The 16,061-nt window shown below is 45.1% G+C and overlaps 1 protein-coding gene across 1 annotated transcript; it reads right to left on the minus strand.

The window, feature by feature from the left end:
* Positions 1-572: 572 nt before the first annotated feature.
* LOC135450206 (cytochrome P450 20A1) lies at positions 573-16,058 on the minus strand. The gene is made up of 13 exons (XM_064718146.1): positions 15,932-16,058; positions 15,272-15,321; positions 15,020-15,186; positions 9,869-10,014; positions 9,052-9,219; positions 8,304-8,382; positions 6,552-6,667; positions 6,085-6,139; positions 4,567-4,687; positions 3,620-3,731; positions 2,953-3,017; positions 1,098-1,187; positions 573-928 (listed from the first exon to the last, which is right to left on the minus strand). The coding sequence occupies exons 1-13, from the start codon at positions 16,001-16,003 to the stop codon at positions 778-780; spliced, it is 1,392 nt and encodes a 463-aa protein (XP_064574216.1). The 5' UTR covers positions 16,004-16,058; the 3' UTR covers positions 573-777.
* Positions 16,059-16,061: the final 3 nt, after the last annotated feature.

Below are 16,061 nucleotides of genomic sequence, written 5' to 3' on the forward strand. Positions count from 1 at the left end.
TTTCAGGTTAAAGACTCCCTTTCTTGGGGCTTTGTTCTGTGGTTTTATTTTATTTCCTCATATTATTACTGATACTTCTGTTTTCTCAGGAGCCAAATTAATTTTATTCCTCTTGGTTTACTAGCATTTCTAAATCATCCTTTTTCTTGCAACCCCACAGCATGGCAAGATTACACAGCATGAGAACTAGTGGTGCTATTCCCACCCCAGTTTATTTCTCTCTTTCTCACACTCACACATTGCTTCTCACAGGATATATCTGTTCTTCCTGACAGATATAGCTCAAGGGAGGGAAAGACACTTTGAATAAAAATACCTATATATAGAGAAAGGCTTTGTCCTTGTGTCTCCAAGGTCTTATCTAGCTAGAATTCAACAAGAATCATTCCACTGGGTAAGAGGGGCACTCTCACCCAGCTCTGGCTGCTATTGGAAAGAGGCTGGGTTAACCAGCCCAGCTAGTCTTTGACTAGCTGACACCCAGTAGTTCATCCATACACCACTGCAAGGTTTTATTGCTTCCTTTGCAAAGGTTTGGCCAGAGATCCAAAAGCAAATATGAAAAAGACATATAGATTAAATCTACTTTAATATGACTACTGGTTGAATTAGAGAGAGTACCCAAGATAGGCATGAGGTTAAGAATATGGAAGGTAAAAAAAATTTTCTGGATATAAAATTCCTTGGCTGAGTAAACACGGTGCCAGTATGATTCTCATTAAGACCCTTGCTCAGAGCTTCACTGCTGGCACTTTTAACCCCTTGTTTTGCTTGCTCTTAGCTTCTCTTAGACACCGTTATCCAGGCTTCCTCCTTTGGTGAGGTTACCAGTTCATATTTTGCCTCCATGACTTGTCCTTTCACTGGGTGGAGGTACAGTTTCCTTACCAGGACACTCAGCAGAACTGTGGCCACCATATAGGCAAACCTGAGGGAAGAATCAGGAGAAAAAAATAAAAACCTTGCTATGATGTAAATCTGCCAAAGGACAACAGCCAGCTTGGACAGGCTGTCCCAGCAGTAACACCAAGATGCTGGAAGCACCTTCTCTCCTGTCTGCCACAGAGACTCACCAAGACCTCCTTCCCTATGCTCACCTCAACTCTGGGCACTCCTGGCTTCCTGAGGAACCCAACAAGGAGAGGTTTTTCATGGCTAATTCCTCATTGAATCTGTCTGGGTCAAACCTACAAAAAATGAAACACATTAGGGTTTTTGGAGCAGGCACAGCATCCTTTCCCCAGAAATGTGCACACACAGAGAGAAAAGTAAAAAGCCAGAAATGAACTAGAGAAACTCGCTATTTGTTCTCTCTGGGTCATTCCACACAAATGGATGAAGGCAATTGTGCATCCATTCCATCAATGTTCCCAGCTGGTCAGCTGTGTCCCATCTTGGTCAAAATGCTGACAAACTGAGGTAGTGTGAGACAGGGCTGGAACTAATGTGCAGTACACAGCTGAGCTGATGCTGTTACCTGCCCTTTATTCCTCTCCAGGGCACATGCAATCTCATTTGTCTCTCTCTCTGCCTCTTTGAGTCCCTTCCTTTTTCACTTCCAAAAATATTTCCTTTTTCTCCTTGCCCCTCACCGTTCTCTTCGAGCAGCTGGTGTGTGTATGTGTATGTGTATGTGCTGGGGGAGGGAAGCCAGTGACTCACTGAAGTGAGAAAAGTGGTTTCCAGCTTTAGGATGGTAGAGCCTGTGAGAAAACTATTATCCAGGGCTGGCATGAGTTAAAACAAGGGAAACTAATAAAATAACATTCAATTTAAATATTAACTCCCCTCCAAACACAAAATCTGATGGACAGAAAACGGTTCTTTTAAACCTTTCTGCTAAATACTTCAAGCCTTCACTTCCCTGCTTTAACATCCAAGGTCTGCTTTTAACAAGGATAAAAGGGCATGTGGGTGCTGATGCTCAAAAAAAGCAGCATCAAACTTACATTTCCCCGGAACTAAAGTGAAAATTACAGATTTTGTAATAGGAGAGAAAATGCACCTGCCTAGCAAAAAGGCAGGGAGGGCAATCAGTGTTTTTGTACAGCAGGTTGGTGAAAGGATCACACAGAGCTGGTCTCCTAGTTCTGTCATGGAAATCTTCATCTACCTCAAGCTAAACCTCGACCCCAGCCTCCCTGAAGCAAGCATACAATGTTCTAGCAGTCCTCAGTGAAGGTCCCATGGGGTCTCAGCAAAGCTGAACACAGTTATGAACACCTTGGGGGGCAATCCCTGCCAAGGGGCTCGCAGACTGGTGCATCAATGCCTGACCCCTTTCTAAAAAGTGTAATTGCAGGAGAGGACAAGTGCTGTTCTAAGGGCTTCATTCTTTCTCCTAAATCTCAGCTGTCTGTTCTCTCTGTCTAGAATAACTGACCCACATTTTTTGCAGCCCAAGTGAAGTAAATCAGATACAGGTTAATATTTGCCACCTGGAGGCCACAAGAAGCTACAGTGATTTTTTTCTTTAACCTCCACTGGCCTAGATCCACTTCAATTTTCACAGACAGACCAAAATACTGAGGCAGCATTTCCCTTCACCCTAAAAAACCAAAACTTCAGACTGACATTTCCTCGCACCCTTGTTTCATGATGACGAGCAGTGATTCCAAAGCCATTCAAGTCACTGTTTCACAGAAAACCTTTAACAGAAGTGACCAGCATTAGCCAGGAAAGCGCTGTGTACATGCATAAAAAAGTTTTTACTAAACTCTAACACATACATGCACATACACAGACTGGAGCACCAGAGGAACCTGACTTTATTGCCCCATAACCATGCCCATGGAGACAAACAAACCCAGACCTTCATAAACTGATTTTCTTATAGACTCCCTTTCATCTCCACAATCTGCTTAAGGCAGGCCCTGCAGCACAAATGGCTGTGCTGCAAGATCTAATTTAACAAAGAAGGAATTAATTGCAATTACAGTTGATTCTACATACTTGTATGGTGATGGCCAAGATGAACTATCCTGCAGCATCACACCAAGAGCATAAAGCACAAGTGTCTGCAAAGAGAATTACAACATGTCAATGAGGAAGGAAATGCACAATTAAAGACACCTCTCAACAGCTCTGCTGGATGATGATTCTTCTGTAGACTACTCATATTTAGGTGAATTAAAAAGACAACCATGCAGTATTCATCTACAGATTTTCATAACGCCCAGATGTTAGGATTTTAACTTCTAAGAATCATGCTGCAGAGGTTGGTGGTTACAGAGGGTGTGACCCCATTTCTCTGTGTTTGCTGAGATGTATGTATGGACTACTTTACTCTCTGGAAGGGAAGGTGATATGATGAGTGGTATGATGAAGCCTGAAACAATGTTCTTTTATGCATAACTAAGTCCATAGGCCCCTTCAAAAGATTACTCATCCAATAAGCAAATCTGCTCAGCAAGAGAACATGAATTTACAGAGCCTCTCCCACAGAGAAAGTGCAGGCAAACTTTGACCTAAACTGTACTTTCAGATGGCAGAGCACCTGCTCAGGTTCAACACTTTCAGAAGAAATGTTTTTTCTACCTCACTCCTGGTCTGGAAGAAGAGGAAACAGCAAATTCCCCTAGAGGAAAGGAGTGGCCTAGTGCTCCCAGCACTGCCCTACCTCCTTGGGGATAGTGTGTTGGTCGACTCTGCCCTCCAGCTCCTGCAGCTGTGCAGCAATGGGAGTGAGCTTTGCTGTCCGCACTGTCTCACACAGGACCTGCCGGCAGTACCTGCAACAGTGACCCCTGGTCAGTGTGAGTCCCACAGAGAAGCTTGTCCACACCCTTTTGGCAGCAAGCAGAGCGGAGTCAACTGCTTCATTTAGAGGCACTTCCTTTTTTTTGGCAAGGAGTCCCAACATCTTTGTAAGAAGCATTAAATCTCATTAACAGCTTTTACAGAAGGTTATTGGAATCCCTCTTCTTTCAGATTTTAAACCAAACTAAATCTGCTAAAATGCATAAACACATCAGCCCTTTTCCTGTACCTCTCACTCATACAAGAAGAAGCAAGAAAACCACAGACTCAATATTCCCTGAAACCCTAACACTAGTCCAAAAGAAAATGCACCTGGTTGCACCAACATAACAAATGCAGAAAACATAAAGGCACACTGTTGACCAGTCATCATTACTTGCAGCCCTTTGAAAAGAAGATTGGTCCATGCTTCCTCTCTAAATACCTCTATATCCAACCATGAAAATGACTGATTCCTTCTGCTACTCCTGGAAAACTAGGACAGAAAGAAAACAAGACAGTGAGCAAAAACTTTGGCCTTGCAGTCAGGGCACTGATTCAGTGCTTCTCCTCTGCTGATGAACCTAAAGGGTTTCCTACAGACACCCTCAAGTGAGCACCTTGGTCCCTGTGTCTGGAATGCCAGCAGATTCTCTCTATGTTACAAGTCATTCTGTGGCTTGATTACTTCCAGAAAGAAAAAAGGGAGTTAGCAGCTTTTGGATGCCTTCTCCTGGCCTAGTGCAGCCTAGGCATCAGTCTCCACATGAAACACCTGTCCCCAGCACATGACACAGCCTTCCTCTGCATTCCTTCTATAGGACCCACCTGAGCTGCTCCATTTTCTCATGGGTAATTGGTCCCTTCCCCAGAACACGGTCCAGCTCCTTGTAGAGATTCTGCTGAACATCTTCTGAGGTTGTCAGGAAATAGACTGCCCAGGTGCACACTGGGAATCAAGACAAGACTGGACTCAGAAAATTCAATCCTTTACAAATGGCATTCAGTTTTCTTCCTTCCTATATTTTCAACATTACTTTTTGGCCTAAAAAAAAGGTGGCCTCTGTTCACAGCAGGCTGTGATGATTTTGTATTCAGTGGTAGGAAGACAGGCTGAACTCCTGTGTAGCAAGAGGCCCTGCAAGTTAAGATTCTCTTTCTGACGCTATGAGGAGCTTTGCAGGACACTAAAGCACTCAGTCCCACAGCTCTGGCAAAAGGACCCCACAGCCCAGCAAACCCAGGGGAATCACAGCTATTATACCAACCATGCAAATGAAAGCCTGGTTTGTTCAAAGCTTTAGAAAATTCCCTTATTTGGGGGTCTTCCCTAGCACATGTCAGGCAAGTGCTCCAAACAGCCAATGCCTGGGGCTCCTGAAGGGAGCTCTCTGCAGATGTTGGCCAGCACTTGTCCCCTTACATCTATTTTTTGAGGTACTTGAGATTATCTTCTAATGCAGAGTGAGAAAAAAATCCTGCATAAGAAATAAGTGTGTAGGAGGCAGTTTCCCTACAGCTACAAGGAAATGTTTCTAGCTCTCAAAAATGTCTATTCATGAGAACTATCTGGAATCTTGGACTTGATGATCCTTCCAACTCAGAATATTCTGTGATTCTGTGAATCCATGTGAATTCAAGCCCCTTAAAATCACAGACTTCCTGGAGTACCTGGAGAGGATATTCTCTGAAGAGAGAATCACCACAGTTGTCTGATTTACTTCTCATTCTTTAACACCTAGATGCATCTTGGAGGTTTTCTTTGGAATCCCAGCCCCACTGGCTGAGGTACAAGGCCAGATAATCATCCCTTTATCAAGGTATTTTACACAGCTTCAGTTTGTATTTTTATTTGTTTCGTTTTTTTTTTTTCATAATCTATGCATAAATCCCAGAGTAGCTTTTTTGAAAGTCCTCCATACATGGAACACAGCTATCCTCCAGAAATTCAAAGCACAAAGACAGATGCTAGCACTCTTCCTTCCTATGTGCCTGAACCTATTTTACAACATGATCTTTGTGGTTTATTTATTTTGGTGGTTTTCTCCATCAAATTTAGCATCAGTTGTCTGGTGTTAAGAATGCAAGCAAAAAGCAATGGGGAGAAATTCTAAGGTCCACCATAAGCCTGGAAAGGTTGTCAAACACAGCTTAGGTTCAGCTCACTAATTGTGAGGCTGTGGCACCAGTCTGATGTAAAAATTAGCTTCTTCTATATGTCTGTAGCTCAGGAGAAAGAATGATTAATACAATTTTTTATTAGCCTAGAGTAAGTCTCATGTCATCACACACAGTTTTTGGCAGCTGAGTGCAAGATGGGAAGCTACCTACAGTTACTGTACTTACAGTTAGCAGTGATTACACATCCTGCCAAAGAGAAAATCATTGTATCTTCCAGAATCTAGGAAAGAAAATCTACTTCAGGGAATGAAGTTCATAAGACTGTAAAGAGAATAAAGAGGTAGCACATTGTCCACTCAAGCACATTAAACCCCTTTAGTGCAGAGAGCAGGAAATACATCCAGAAGATATAAAGTGAACTCTCTGTTGAACTTCCACTGAATTGCACAAGACATGCTTAACATTAACATACTTCTGGTTTATAAAAATAGCTATGAAGCAGTGGCAAGGAAATCTACCAAAGCCTAATGCAATCAAACACTGCAGGAGTGGAAAAACGAAGAAGAAGCCCTGCTTTGGTAAAAAATCTAAGCTAAGATGCAAGAACTTATATTAATCAAAGGCTACAATATAATGAATTGCCCATCTGGCAAAACCCCACGACTGTGTGAGGGGGTAACAGCTGCACAGACCTGCTGGTCACTCAGGCTCCCCTGCAGCAAGGTGTCTATAAAGACATGCCTGTTGAATGATCTGCCTCGGCGCTCCTTTGTAACCTTCTTCAAGATTGATTCCATCTCCACCAGAGCTTTGGAAGAAAAAAGAAATGTTTATTTTAAAACCTGGTCATCGTGGTGCTGCAGAGAAGCAAATTCATCTTTCCAAGCAGATTTTCAGACCAGCTGTCCCTGCTGGGCTCACTTACAGAAGCAGCCTCTGTTACATGTTACTGTCAATTTGGAAGGCAGTATCCCCAGTTTAGCTGAAAATGCAGGAACCAAGAAACAGAGGTTGCCTATAAAAAGCCATCCTTACAGGTATAACCAAGGTGTGTACTCTGTGAGCTGAAATCACACAAGGGGAAGACAAGTAATGCTGTCAAACCACCAGAGAATGCATTTTTATCAGCTCCCATGAAAACAGGTATGAGCCCCATAACTCTGGTTACATGAGCTGCAGAGCTGCAATTACTGCAACACCAGGACTGATGGAGCCCATTTGGCCAGGGGTTGTACAGGCAGGGTGCAAGAGGATGGCTCTGTGCTAAAGAGTGCAGACACAGACAGAGGAATGGGGGGAACATGGGAGGGCTTTGGGAAAGAGTCCACACATCTGAAGATATGTGAGTGCCTAACTCATGTGGGAACCAGGGGGAGTTAGGGACCTAGACATCATAGCCTGTCTGGCTTAAATGACCTATTGAGGACTATCCAAGAAACATGGAGTAGAATTTGGGTCTGAAACTCCATTTATCAAGGCCCAGTTAAGGTCCTTTGTCTCAGAATTACCTTCCTTCCTCCTCTGTTGCAGGAAGACCAGCAACACTCAAACACCAAGGCTCACTACCTAGAGTTTGTGAAACTTTGTCCTCATGCATCATCATACTACAACTCAGAAAGAGTGACCATGGGAGGAACCCATTTCAATGGGGCAGAAGCTGTCCCCAGGTTCTGAAACCCACAGAACTCGAAGCACAAAGAAGGAAACACTGGGTTTGGAGGATTTACAAACAAAACTTTAGTTCCAGATACAATCTCTTAGTTTAGCATCTTATCAATCAGTACTGAAATGATTTAATTTCAAACAAAAAAGATAAGACAACCTAAAATTAAAATAACTTGCTATAAAATATATTAAAAACAAAATATATTAGAAACATGATTTAGGTCTGCTGTAACAGATCTAAATCATGTTATCTTATAAGAGCACATCAGAGGCTATCTGATGGTATCCAACAAAGCAGCATCTCTGTACTTATGTCTTCCAGCCTGTGAGTGACTGTCTGGCAGTACAGGCCCCAGATGGTGCATCATTTGAATGCCCATATGGGCCAAATCCAGGGGCTCCATCTGTCTCCACCTAGCACAGCTGCCTGCCTCCAAGAGAGGTCAAAAGTGGACACTAGGGAACACAACAGTAAGGGAGGAAGCACACCCTGATTCTTCCCTTCTATCACTCTCCAGACTGGACAGACCCTGGAACTAGACCTGGAACTAGAGTTCTAGCCCTTCAACTGCTCACATAAAGAAAGGCAGCTTGCCACTCAACTGCAAAACAATGATCTAATCTGAGAGTATGTACAATACATCTGGTAGCTTATGGCATGATGAGCAACTCTGAAGAAAAGCCAAAACAAATGGGCAAATGAAGTGCTTTCACATGCTAGCTAACTCCTAAGTATTAATCAGAGTGGGAGGAAAACCCTAATTTTGGGAGAAACCTACCATCTTCATAGTGCTTCTTCCTAGTCATGTTTTTGTCAAGAGAGCCATCCAAGAAACCTTTTCCAATCTCTGACCAGATCTGAAAGACAAGAAAGAGAACAGCACCATCACTTACCACAGGCTTAGACTGCTGGGACTACTCTATTCTTCCCTAGTCAGGAAAATGAAAACACCAAATAATATTAGTAATTCCTGTCAATGTGGAACTGGTCTCTTTAGGACACCACATTCCATTTCCCACTATGTCTATGATAGCTGGAATTAAGCTGAAATTAAACAACTGTAGAAAAAAAAGCAATGGGAATTTTAAATGGGAGATGGAACTGTTTCTTTCCCACCCTATGACCAGCATGTTTAGCATCCCCACATGTGGATACAGGTGAGACCCCCTCAGATTTTCCTTTCTCCACAATGTCACAGAGCCTTCAGAAGATCTTCAAAAGGGAGAAATTTCACTGGCAGTTCCAACAGAATTTAACTGACTTAGGTACCAAAGACCTCCCAACTGCCATTGGATCTGGGTTCCTGATCCCTCTGCATCCTTTAGAAACACCTCAGACTAATGACAGCAGGATCAGCAGTAGGATCTTTCTAACAGTTTTAGCTTGGGACAAGTGAGACAGACCCCTCAAGCTCATACTTTAAAGTATCAGCAGTAGCTTGTACTAAACTGTACACAGGTACAAGCTCTGTGTTTTCAGTTTGGAAAAATGGGACAGGAGGTTTCCTGGCTCTGCAGGACACTTACTGCGTCGTGGTGCCTGCGGAATCGGATGACTTCCCGGTCATCCTCGAAGCTGCTGCCCATAGCTGTCTGTGTGACAGACTTCATGGCAAAGCCCAGCATGTGCTGGCAGAGTGGCACATGTTGTGCCTCAGGGAGAGACAGCCATTTGGCCAGCAGCTCTTCTGACAGCTTGAGAGGGAATGAACCATTAGTTAGCAGTAACACCAGCAGTCTATTTACCAAACACACCCTGGACACATTCCCACCCACTTCCTAAGGCAGACCACACTTCCATGGCTATGGAATAATGCTAAACTCCTTCCAGGTTTCTTCCCATTGTTAAACAGTAACATTTCAGACTCCAATCTTCTGCTTCTTTCAAGGCTCTCCCCTAACAAGGCAACTATACTCTCCTCTCTTGTTCCCTCTGTTACAAAAGAAACCTTAAACCCTTTAGTACAGACAGTTCCAGAACAGGAAAACAGATCATATTCTGGCTGCTGGACTAAATCAAAATCATCTCTTTGTGGCCCCAAAAGCTGGTTCCTTGTTCCATCCTCTTGTCCAGGGAAATATATCTAGAATCCAGGTGCTCCAGTATTTTTAACTGCATCTGGTATCTTTGCATAAAAATTAATCAAGCTCAGCCCTTCCCCCAGCCCACTGGAGATAAGAGAACACAAATATTCCCACCATCAAAGGCAGAGGCTGTTTGCTATCTCAGATGCTTAGAGCCCCAGCACTAATTTGAATGCAGGTCCTTTATCCTAGTGATCATCCTCACTAAACCTTCCCCTGTGAGCCACACAGGGCTTCTTTGCTATACAAAGGCAGTTACCTTCTGGATGAGAGCAACATTACTTTGCAAGGACTTGGTCACCCCGTTCTCATACAGTTTTCTCCTCATGTGGCTCTCTCCTGTATCCCCATTCAGGCTGGACTGGTACCTCAAGAGGGATTTCAGCATTGTCTCAAAGGGATCCACTGAAAGCAGAGGAAACATCATTCAAAAGTCACACTACACAGGGCAGATTAAGACAGCAGCCTCTTTAATTAGATACTGCTACTTCTGGGCAGTGAGCAAGGTGTGGCTCCTTCCCCTACAACAGCCTCTTTGGGGTGTCAAGTTTCTCTTGCTCAGTGTGGGCTGGTACCTCACAAAGTCTTTTTCCTGGGGCTGACTGCCATCCTGTGATCAGCTCCCCATGCAGAGTTTGCCTGCTGGCTCTACCAAGTAATTCTTCAGTAAAAATGCCTTCAGAGCTTGTTCCCTGTTTGCCAGTTCCCAGCTGGTTGTGCCATCGACTTGGTGACAAGAGTGAGTGTGGCATGGTCTTTCCACTTCTCCTCCAGCCTGACCTGCAGGCTCTTTAGCACATTCCCTTCGCATGTGGAGTGCCCTCCTGCCCTGAACATGGCCATGCACTCAGGACATACCAGCTCATGACAGACTTAGCCAGAGGCTGCTCCCGACACTCCTTCCCTTGTGTCACAGACACAGCAAGGTCTGTTTGATACCCTACTGCTCCTGCATCATTTCTCTCTAGGGCACTGAGTTCCCTCTTGAGGAGCTCTTCCCAAACTAGCACCTACCTGTCTGCCAGGGCTGCTCCAGAACAGAAGCTCTGAAGCTCCTACAGAAAACCACAGCCCACTACGGAATGCTTTCTACTGCTAACCTCCTTCTTTCCATCTTCAATCCTTCCACATAGACACTTGCATCAGTGTACAAACTAGACAAAACCACGTCACTTCCCAATCCATGACTCATTTCAGGTAGATTTTTAACTCTGAATTTCACCACCAGGGACCTCTATTTAATAAATTTGCTGAAGGATATTATATGTCAATGCAAAACTGTGCAATACAGCACGGCATATGTTTTTCCCTTTCTGTAAACCTTTTAGTGTGTCTTGTGGAACTGACAGAGTCTTTAAGGAGCTATTTGGAAGCAGCAATCAGGGTTTTCAAGAAGGATATTGTCACTGTTTATCACAGTCTGTTATTTCTCCCAGATGGAGAGTGAAACCTCTGAGGCATCAGAAAACATCAAGGCTGGGCTAGACACATATGACTTTACCAGCTGTGGATGTATCTAGGATTCCCCACAGAGATTGGGGCCTCATTATGCTACCAGGCAAACTTACAAGAAGAGAAAATTCCCACCTGCAGAGGACTTACTACCTAAAGACATAAAAGCAGCTAACGAGGCCAGAGGCATGAATATGGTAATCCCTCCCAAATGTTTTTCTCTCACATCTTTTCCCTTCCAATGTTTTAAGCTCTGCATCTCACCCTCTTTCCCACTCTGAATGACAAGGAGCACGAGCATGTGTCTTTTGGCAGAGCAGATGGTACCTGCGGCTCTCCACGTGGCGCAGGCTGTTATGTGCCTCTAGCTGCTGCTGACAATTCCTCCTCCAAGGTACTTTGTCATGGAGCTGCTATTGATGCCACAGATCCCTGCTGACTGGCACTGGCACAGCCAGGCACAATACCGGGCAGCCAGGAAGACACATGGCAGGTGGCAAAGCCCACACAGAAAATCCGGCAAGCAGAGGCATCCAGAGAGGCTGGAGGATGCTTAGAAGCAATGCCTGCTGAAACTGCAAAGTTTTCCTGCTGCATATGAAACTGCTGCATTAGCCACGGGCTCTGGGTGCTTTTCTGCCAATGTCCCTAGACTAAACTGGCAATCCCACACCACTGATACACACTGCTGTGCACTCAGGGCTGCAGAGCCCAGGCTGCCCTTTGGCTGAGGGCTGGCTCTGCCTCCTGCTGTATGCAAAGGGCTATTTCTGCACAGCTGTGGGAGGCCAGTGACTCCACAAGGCACAAACTGCCTCTGGAGAGAGCTCTGCTCTGCCAGCACTTACACAGACTTCATCCTTTGTCCTTGTCTTGGAAATGTCTCCAGGGTTACATTTTCACCCCTTCTAGTGACATATATCAAAATTTTCACTGTTCTTTTCACTTACATGGAAATCTCCCCATCCCAAAAACCTCAGAGTGCTGGACACCATGCAAATAAATATACAGAAAAGATCTAACTGAGATTGAGCACAACTGAACATCAGAGATAGAAGGGACCTCTGGACCTGCACAGTAAAATCCTCACAGAACAGCAGTGAAGTCCTGCTCAGACAGGCCAGGACCCATAGCTCCATCTCCAGCATTCAGTGTGCTTCAGGTTCATTGCCCCAAACCAAAAAAGCAACATCAACTCAGGAGAATTTTCCAAGTTGGTCTCTGAAGCCCCTGCTCCTGGCAATCCTGAATTAGTCCATCCTCTTCACATCCACATTGTTTGTAGGCCTGAACTGCTTCCTCAGAGCCACTCAGCGGAATCACCAGTACCAGCTACAAAGTTTTACTTCCTTTGAATTCCCCTTGCAAATTAATCTCAACCAGGCTTTAAGAGGCCATGAAAACATACCAATTTCAAACACTGCTTGAAGCCTAAGGAAAAAGAGTCTCCTGGCATTGGAAATGTTTATAACTATGAATCCAATTAGTCCAGCTTCAAGGCTCTGATGAGAAATGCATTATCTGCACCTCTCTCTCTCTTCAAGAAGTTTGGCCATACCTGTGCCACACATATGAGAGGAGAGGAAACTTTGTCTGGAGCCAAATCCTGTATTTCAGCCTTGGAAACCAAATGTCAGGTATCTATGAAGATATGGATCCTCAGGCACTCTGACTGAGGAACAGTCACATGGCTGGGTTTTCAAGTGGGGATGAGGAGTCAGGAGTTGGATATAATGCAGTCCACTGTGGGCTGTCTTCTGCCCCACAGCACTGTGTGCACAGCAGAGATATGGGCAAGACCTCATTTCCAATAAAACTACAGCAGAGATATGGACAAGACATCATCTCCAATAAAATTATAGCAGAGATATGGGCAACACTTCATCTCCAACAAAACTCCAGCCTGCCCAGAGCCAGCTTGTGGCTGAGACCCACTGCAACCCCTGTTCCCACTCACCAAGGGCATAGAAAGAGCTTTGCTACAGCTACTCAGCTCAGTTTATACCTCAATGCTTCAGGAAATATCACCTGTAAGATTCCTCACCCCTAATAAAGCTTGAGCACTTCTGGCAAACATCAGTGCTAAAAGGAAAGCAGTGATACAAGTAATATTGCTGCTCTTCCAGCTCCGAGGTTGTAAGAACTTTCCTTCTCAAGCATGTTGCCTTTATGAGGATCCCTTCAGAAGCTCTTTCTTCGTCTGGGCTGAACACACTTTCCCTGGCTTCTCCTGCACAACAGCCTTCCCGCTCCTCCAGGAGCACTGGCAGCCTTTATTTGCACTTGCTTTATTCAAAATCATGCCTGAGTATAGAGGTCAGAGCCACACACAGGACTCCAAGTCTGACTCATGCTCATTTTGTGCAAAAGTCCTCTCTTTACTGAAAACCCATGACTCAATATAACCTTTTTTTTTCCATGGCCATGTCATCCCATAGGCAATTCATGCAGCTCAATTTTTCTCCTCCTGCTCCTGTTCCTGCTATCCCAACCTTCAGGGATATCCATCTCACTCTGCTGCCCTGTGCCAACAAAGGCTTCCAGGATAATGCCAGCAGGGTAGGACACTAACATAAGATGGAGTATTTCATGTCCCCAACACTGCATTTCACTTTTCAAGACAATCTAGCCTTGATCCCCCTTCCAAGTACCAGTCCAGTATTTATCAGTATCCAAGCAAATTCTGAACTGAATCCCTGACATAAACACAGTTTTATCACTTTATTTGTCTAAAAATCTAATTATCAAAGTACAACGTGCATTTCCCATTTATCCCCCATGCTTAAAAAAATATGTTTAGCCATTGGCATAGCAGGATACTAGGCCAGTCTGTAGCTGCCTGGGTCACCTAATTTCCTGCACTTAAGTTCAGGCACTGTATTTCTCTTTTTCCAATACTCAGATCCTCCAAAATTCAGAACATTTATGAGAACTTGCCTGTGCAGGGGCCTGTCACCACTTCTCTGAGCTTTGAAAAAGTGACTGTCTGCTTAATTTCTTCCAAACACACTTGAGAGCATTCAGATCTCTCAGGGTGGTTTTCCACCTTCTGGAGTGTCATCGTTATCCACTGTGTCTTGCTGATCCTTGTTAACTCCCACTCCTTTCCCAGATTGTCACCATTTCTTTTTCTGATTCTGTCAGGCAACTGTACATGAAGTTTACCCCTCACGACCCCAGCACAAAGTGAGCTGAGCTCTCTGCCTGTGCCTAAAGACAGCCTACAGGGTCAAGTCAGAGGTGTGCACCCAGCACCTCTGTCAACCTTCCAAAGTAAAACTGGGAAAGCAAGAGATTGAACCCAAGCACCAACTGAGTTAACTTATCAAGTGTGATAACCTTAGGAAGCAAAATGCCCACCTAAGAGGTTTGGACCATAAATTAAAATACTCTCTCATGACTAAGATAGTCAACTCAGCTACCAGCATCACCATCCACTTCCAAGACTGGAAGATCATTAAAGGTTTTCACTACAAAATTCTACACACCAAAAGAAACATGAAAGGTAAAGAACTTCTCCAAATAATAGTTTGAAAAATCTCCATGTTGAACCATACAAGGCTGTTATCACAAACTAGCAGACCTGTTTTCAGACTTAATTTATCAAAGTTACCTCCTAAACTGTATTTCAAACTGCTTTTAAAATGTATGCCAAGTGGCTACAGGATGTTCATCTTGCTCTATCAAGTGACTAATGAGCATGATGCTTTTCCTGAATGTTTGCCTGTAGAGAGATGGTAAAAGACACAAGCGTACTGATTTCCTGATGGCCACTGAACAGCAGTAACCCTTGGTCACTGATACTCAAGCTCAGTAAGCAGGACCAAAGTCATACCTGAACCACCATGTCAGTTAAAAAGCCTCATTTTCTTTCAATGTAGAATGAAACCCCAACTTCCTTTGATGCCCAGTGAGGCCAGAACAAATGGACTCAAAAGACAAGGTAAAAGACACTTACACAACCGGTTGGGGTTAACATGCTGTTTCAGGAGATCGATGGAGCCGAGGCTGACAACAAGACGCCTTCCAAACCAGAAGGAGACCAGTGGCCCATATTTCTCATGAAGGTTGACAAGAAACTCATGTAAGCTGCTGCTGGCAATGATATCTGGCAGGTTGCCATCCCTGAGAAACACACAGGATTTCTGGTCATGAATAGCATCCTCTGCCAACGCTGAACTTCACCAATGTGGAGACAGAAACCACTTACTTTTCGTCAGTTGGAGCCAGCCCAGGGATACCTGATGCTTGCCTAGATGCCTAGAGTAAAAGGAAATGCATCAGTTTACGTGAACTTCAGATTTTATACAGGTCCCACACCTTTCCGGCAGGAGAGATGAATTTTCCACACCAATACTACTAAACTACTTACAAACATGTAACAGGAGCTGGGTATGCTACATCTGCAGGCTTTAAACCTGCTAAGCCGATAAACCTCAACTGTATGCCTGGCGCCACTGGCTAAACCAGGATTATTCATCTGGTTAGATCAAAGATGTCTGCGTAAAGATTTAAAGGGTCAAGTTTGCAATGAGGGGTATTACACACTGATTTGCCCTGGAGGCCTGCAAAAATAAAAGGCGAGCAGACGACCGCGCCTTTGGAAAGCAGGATTCATCCCGGAGCCCGTAAGGCAGGAGGAGTGCCGGGACTGCGCTGTCCCGGGAACGCCCTGCCCGCAGCTTCTCCCGCAGGCCCCTGCCACGTCCCGTCCGGCCCCGGGCTGCGGGCCGGGGGCACCGCCCGGGCCCAGGGGCTGCGACGGGCCCGGGGCTGCCTCGGCCCCGCGGCCGCTCGCTCTCCGCCCGCCTGCACCGGGGCCGGGCCGGGCCGTGCCGGGCGCCCCCCGCCCCATGGCCGGCAGCATTACCGGGTACAGGTAGAGCACGGCGCCCACGAGGATGAGCAGGAAAGTGACGGCGAAGATGGCGAAGTCCAGCATGGCCAGGCCGGGGCGGCGGAGCGGCGGCGGCTCGGCCCCACCCCGGGGCCGCCGGCGG

This window comes from Zonotrichia leucophrys, chromosome 7 (assembly GCF_028769735.1).
Source record: "Zonotrichia leucophrys gambelii isolate GWCS_2022_RI chromosome 7, RI_Zleu_2.0, whole genome shotgun sequence".
Taxonomy (NCBI): Eukaryota; Metazoa; Chordata; class Aves; order Passeriformes; family Passerellidae; genus Zonotrichia; species Zonotrichia leucophrys.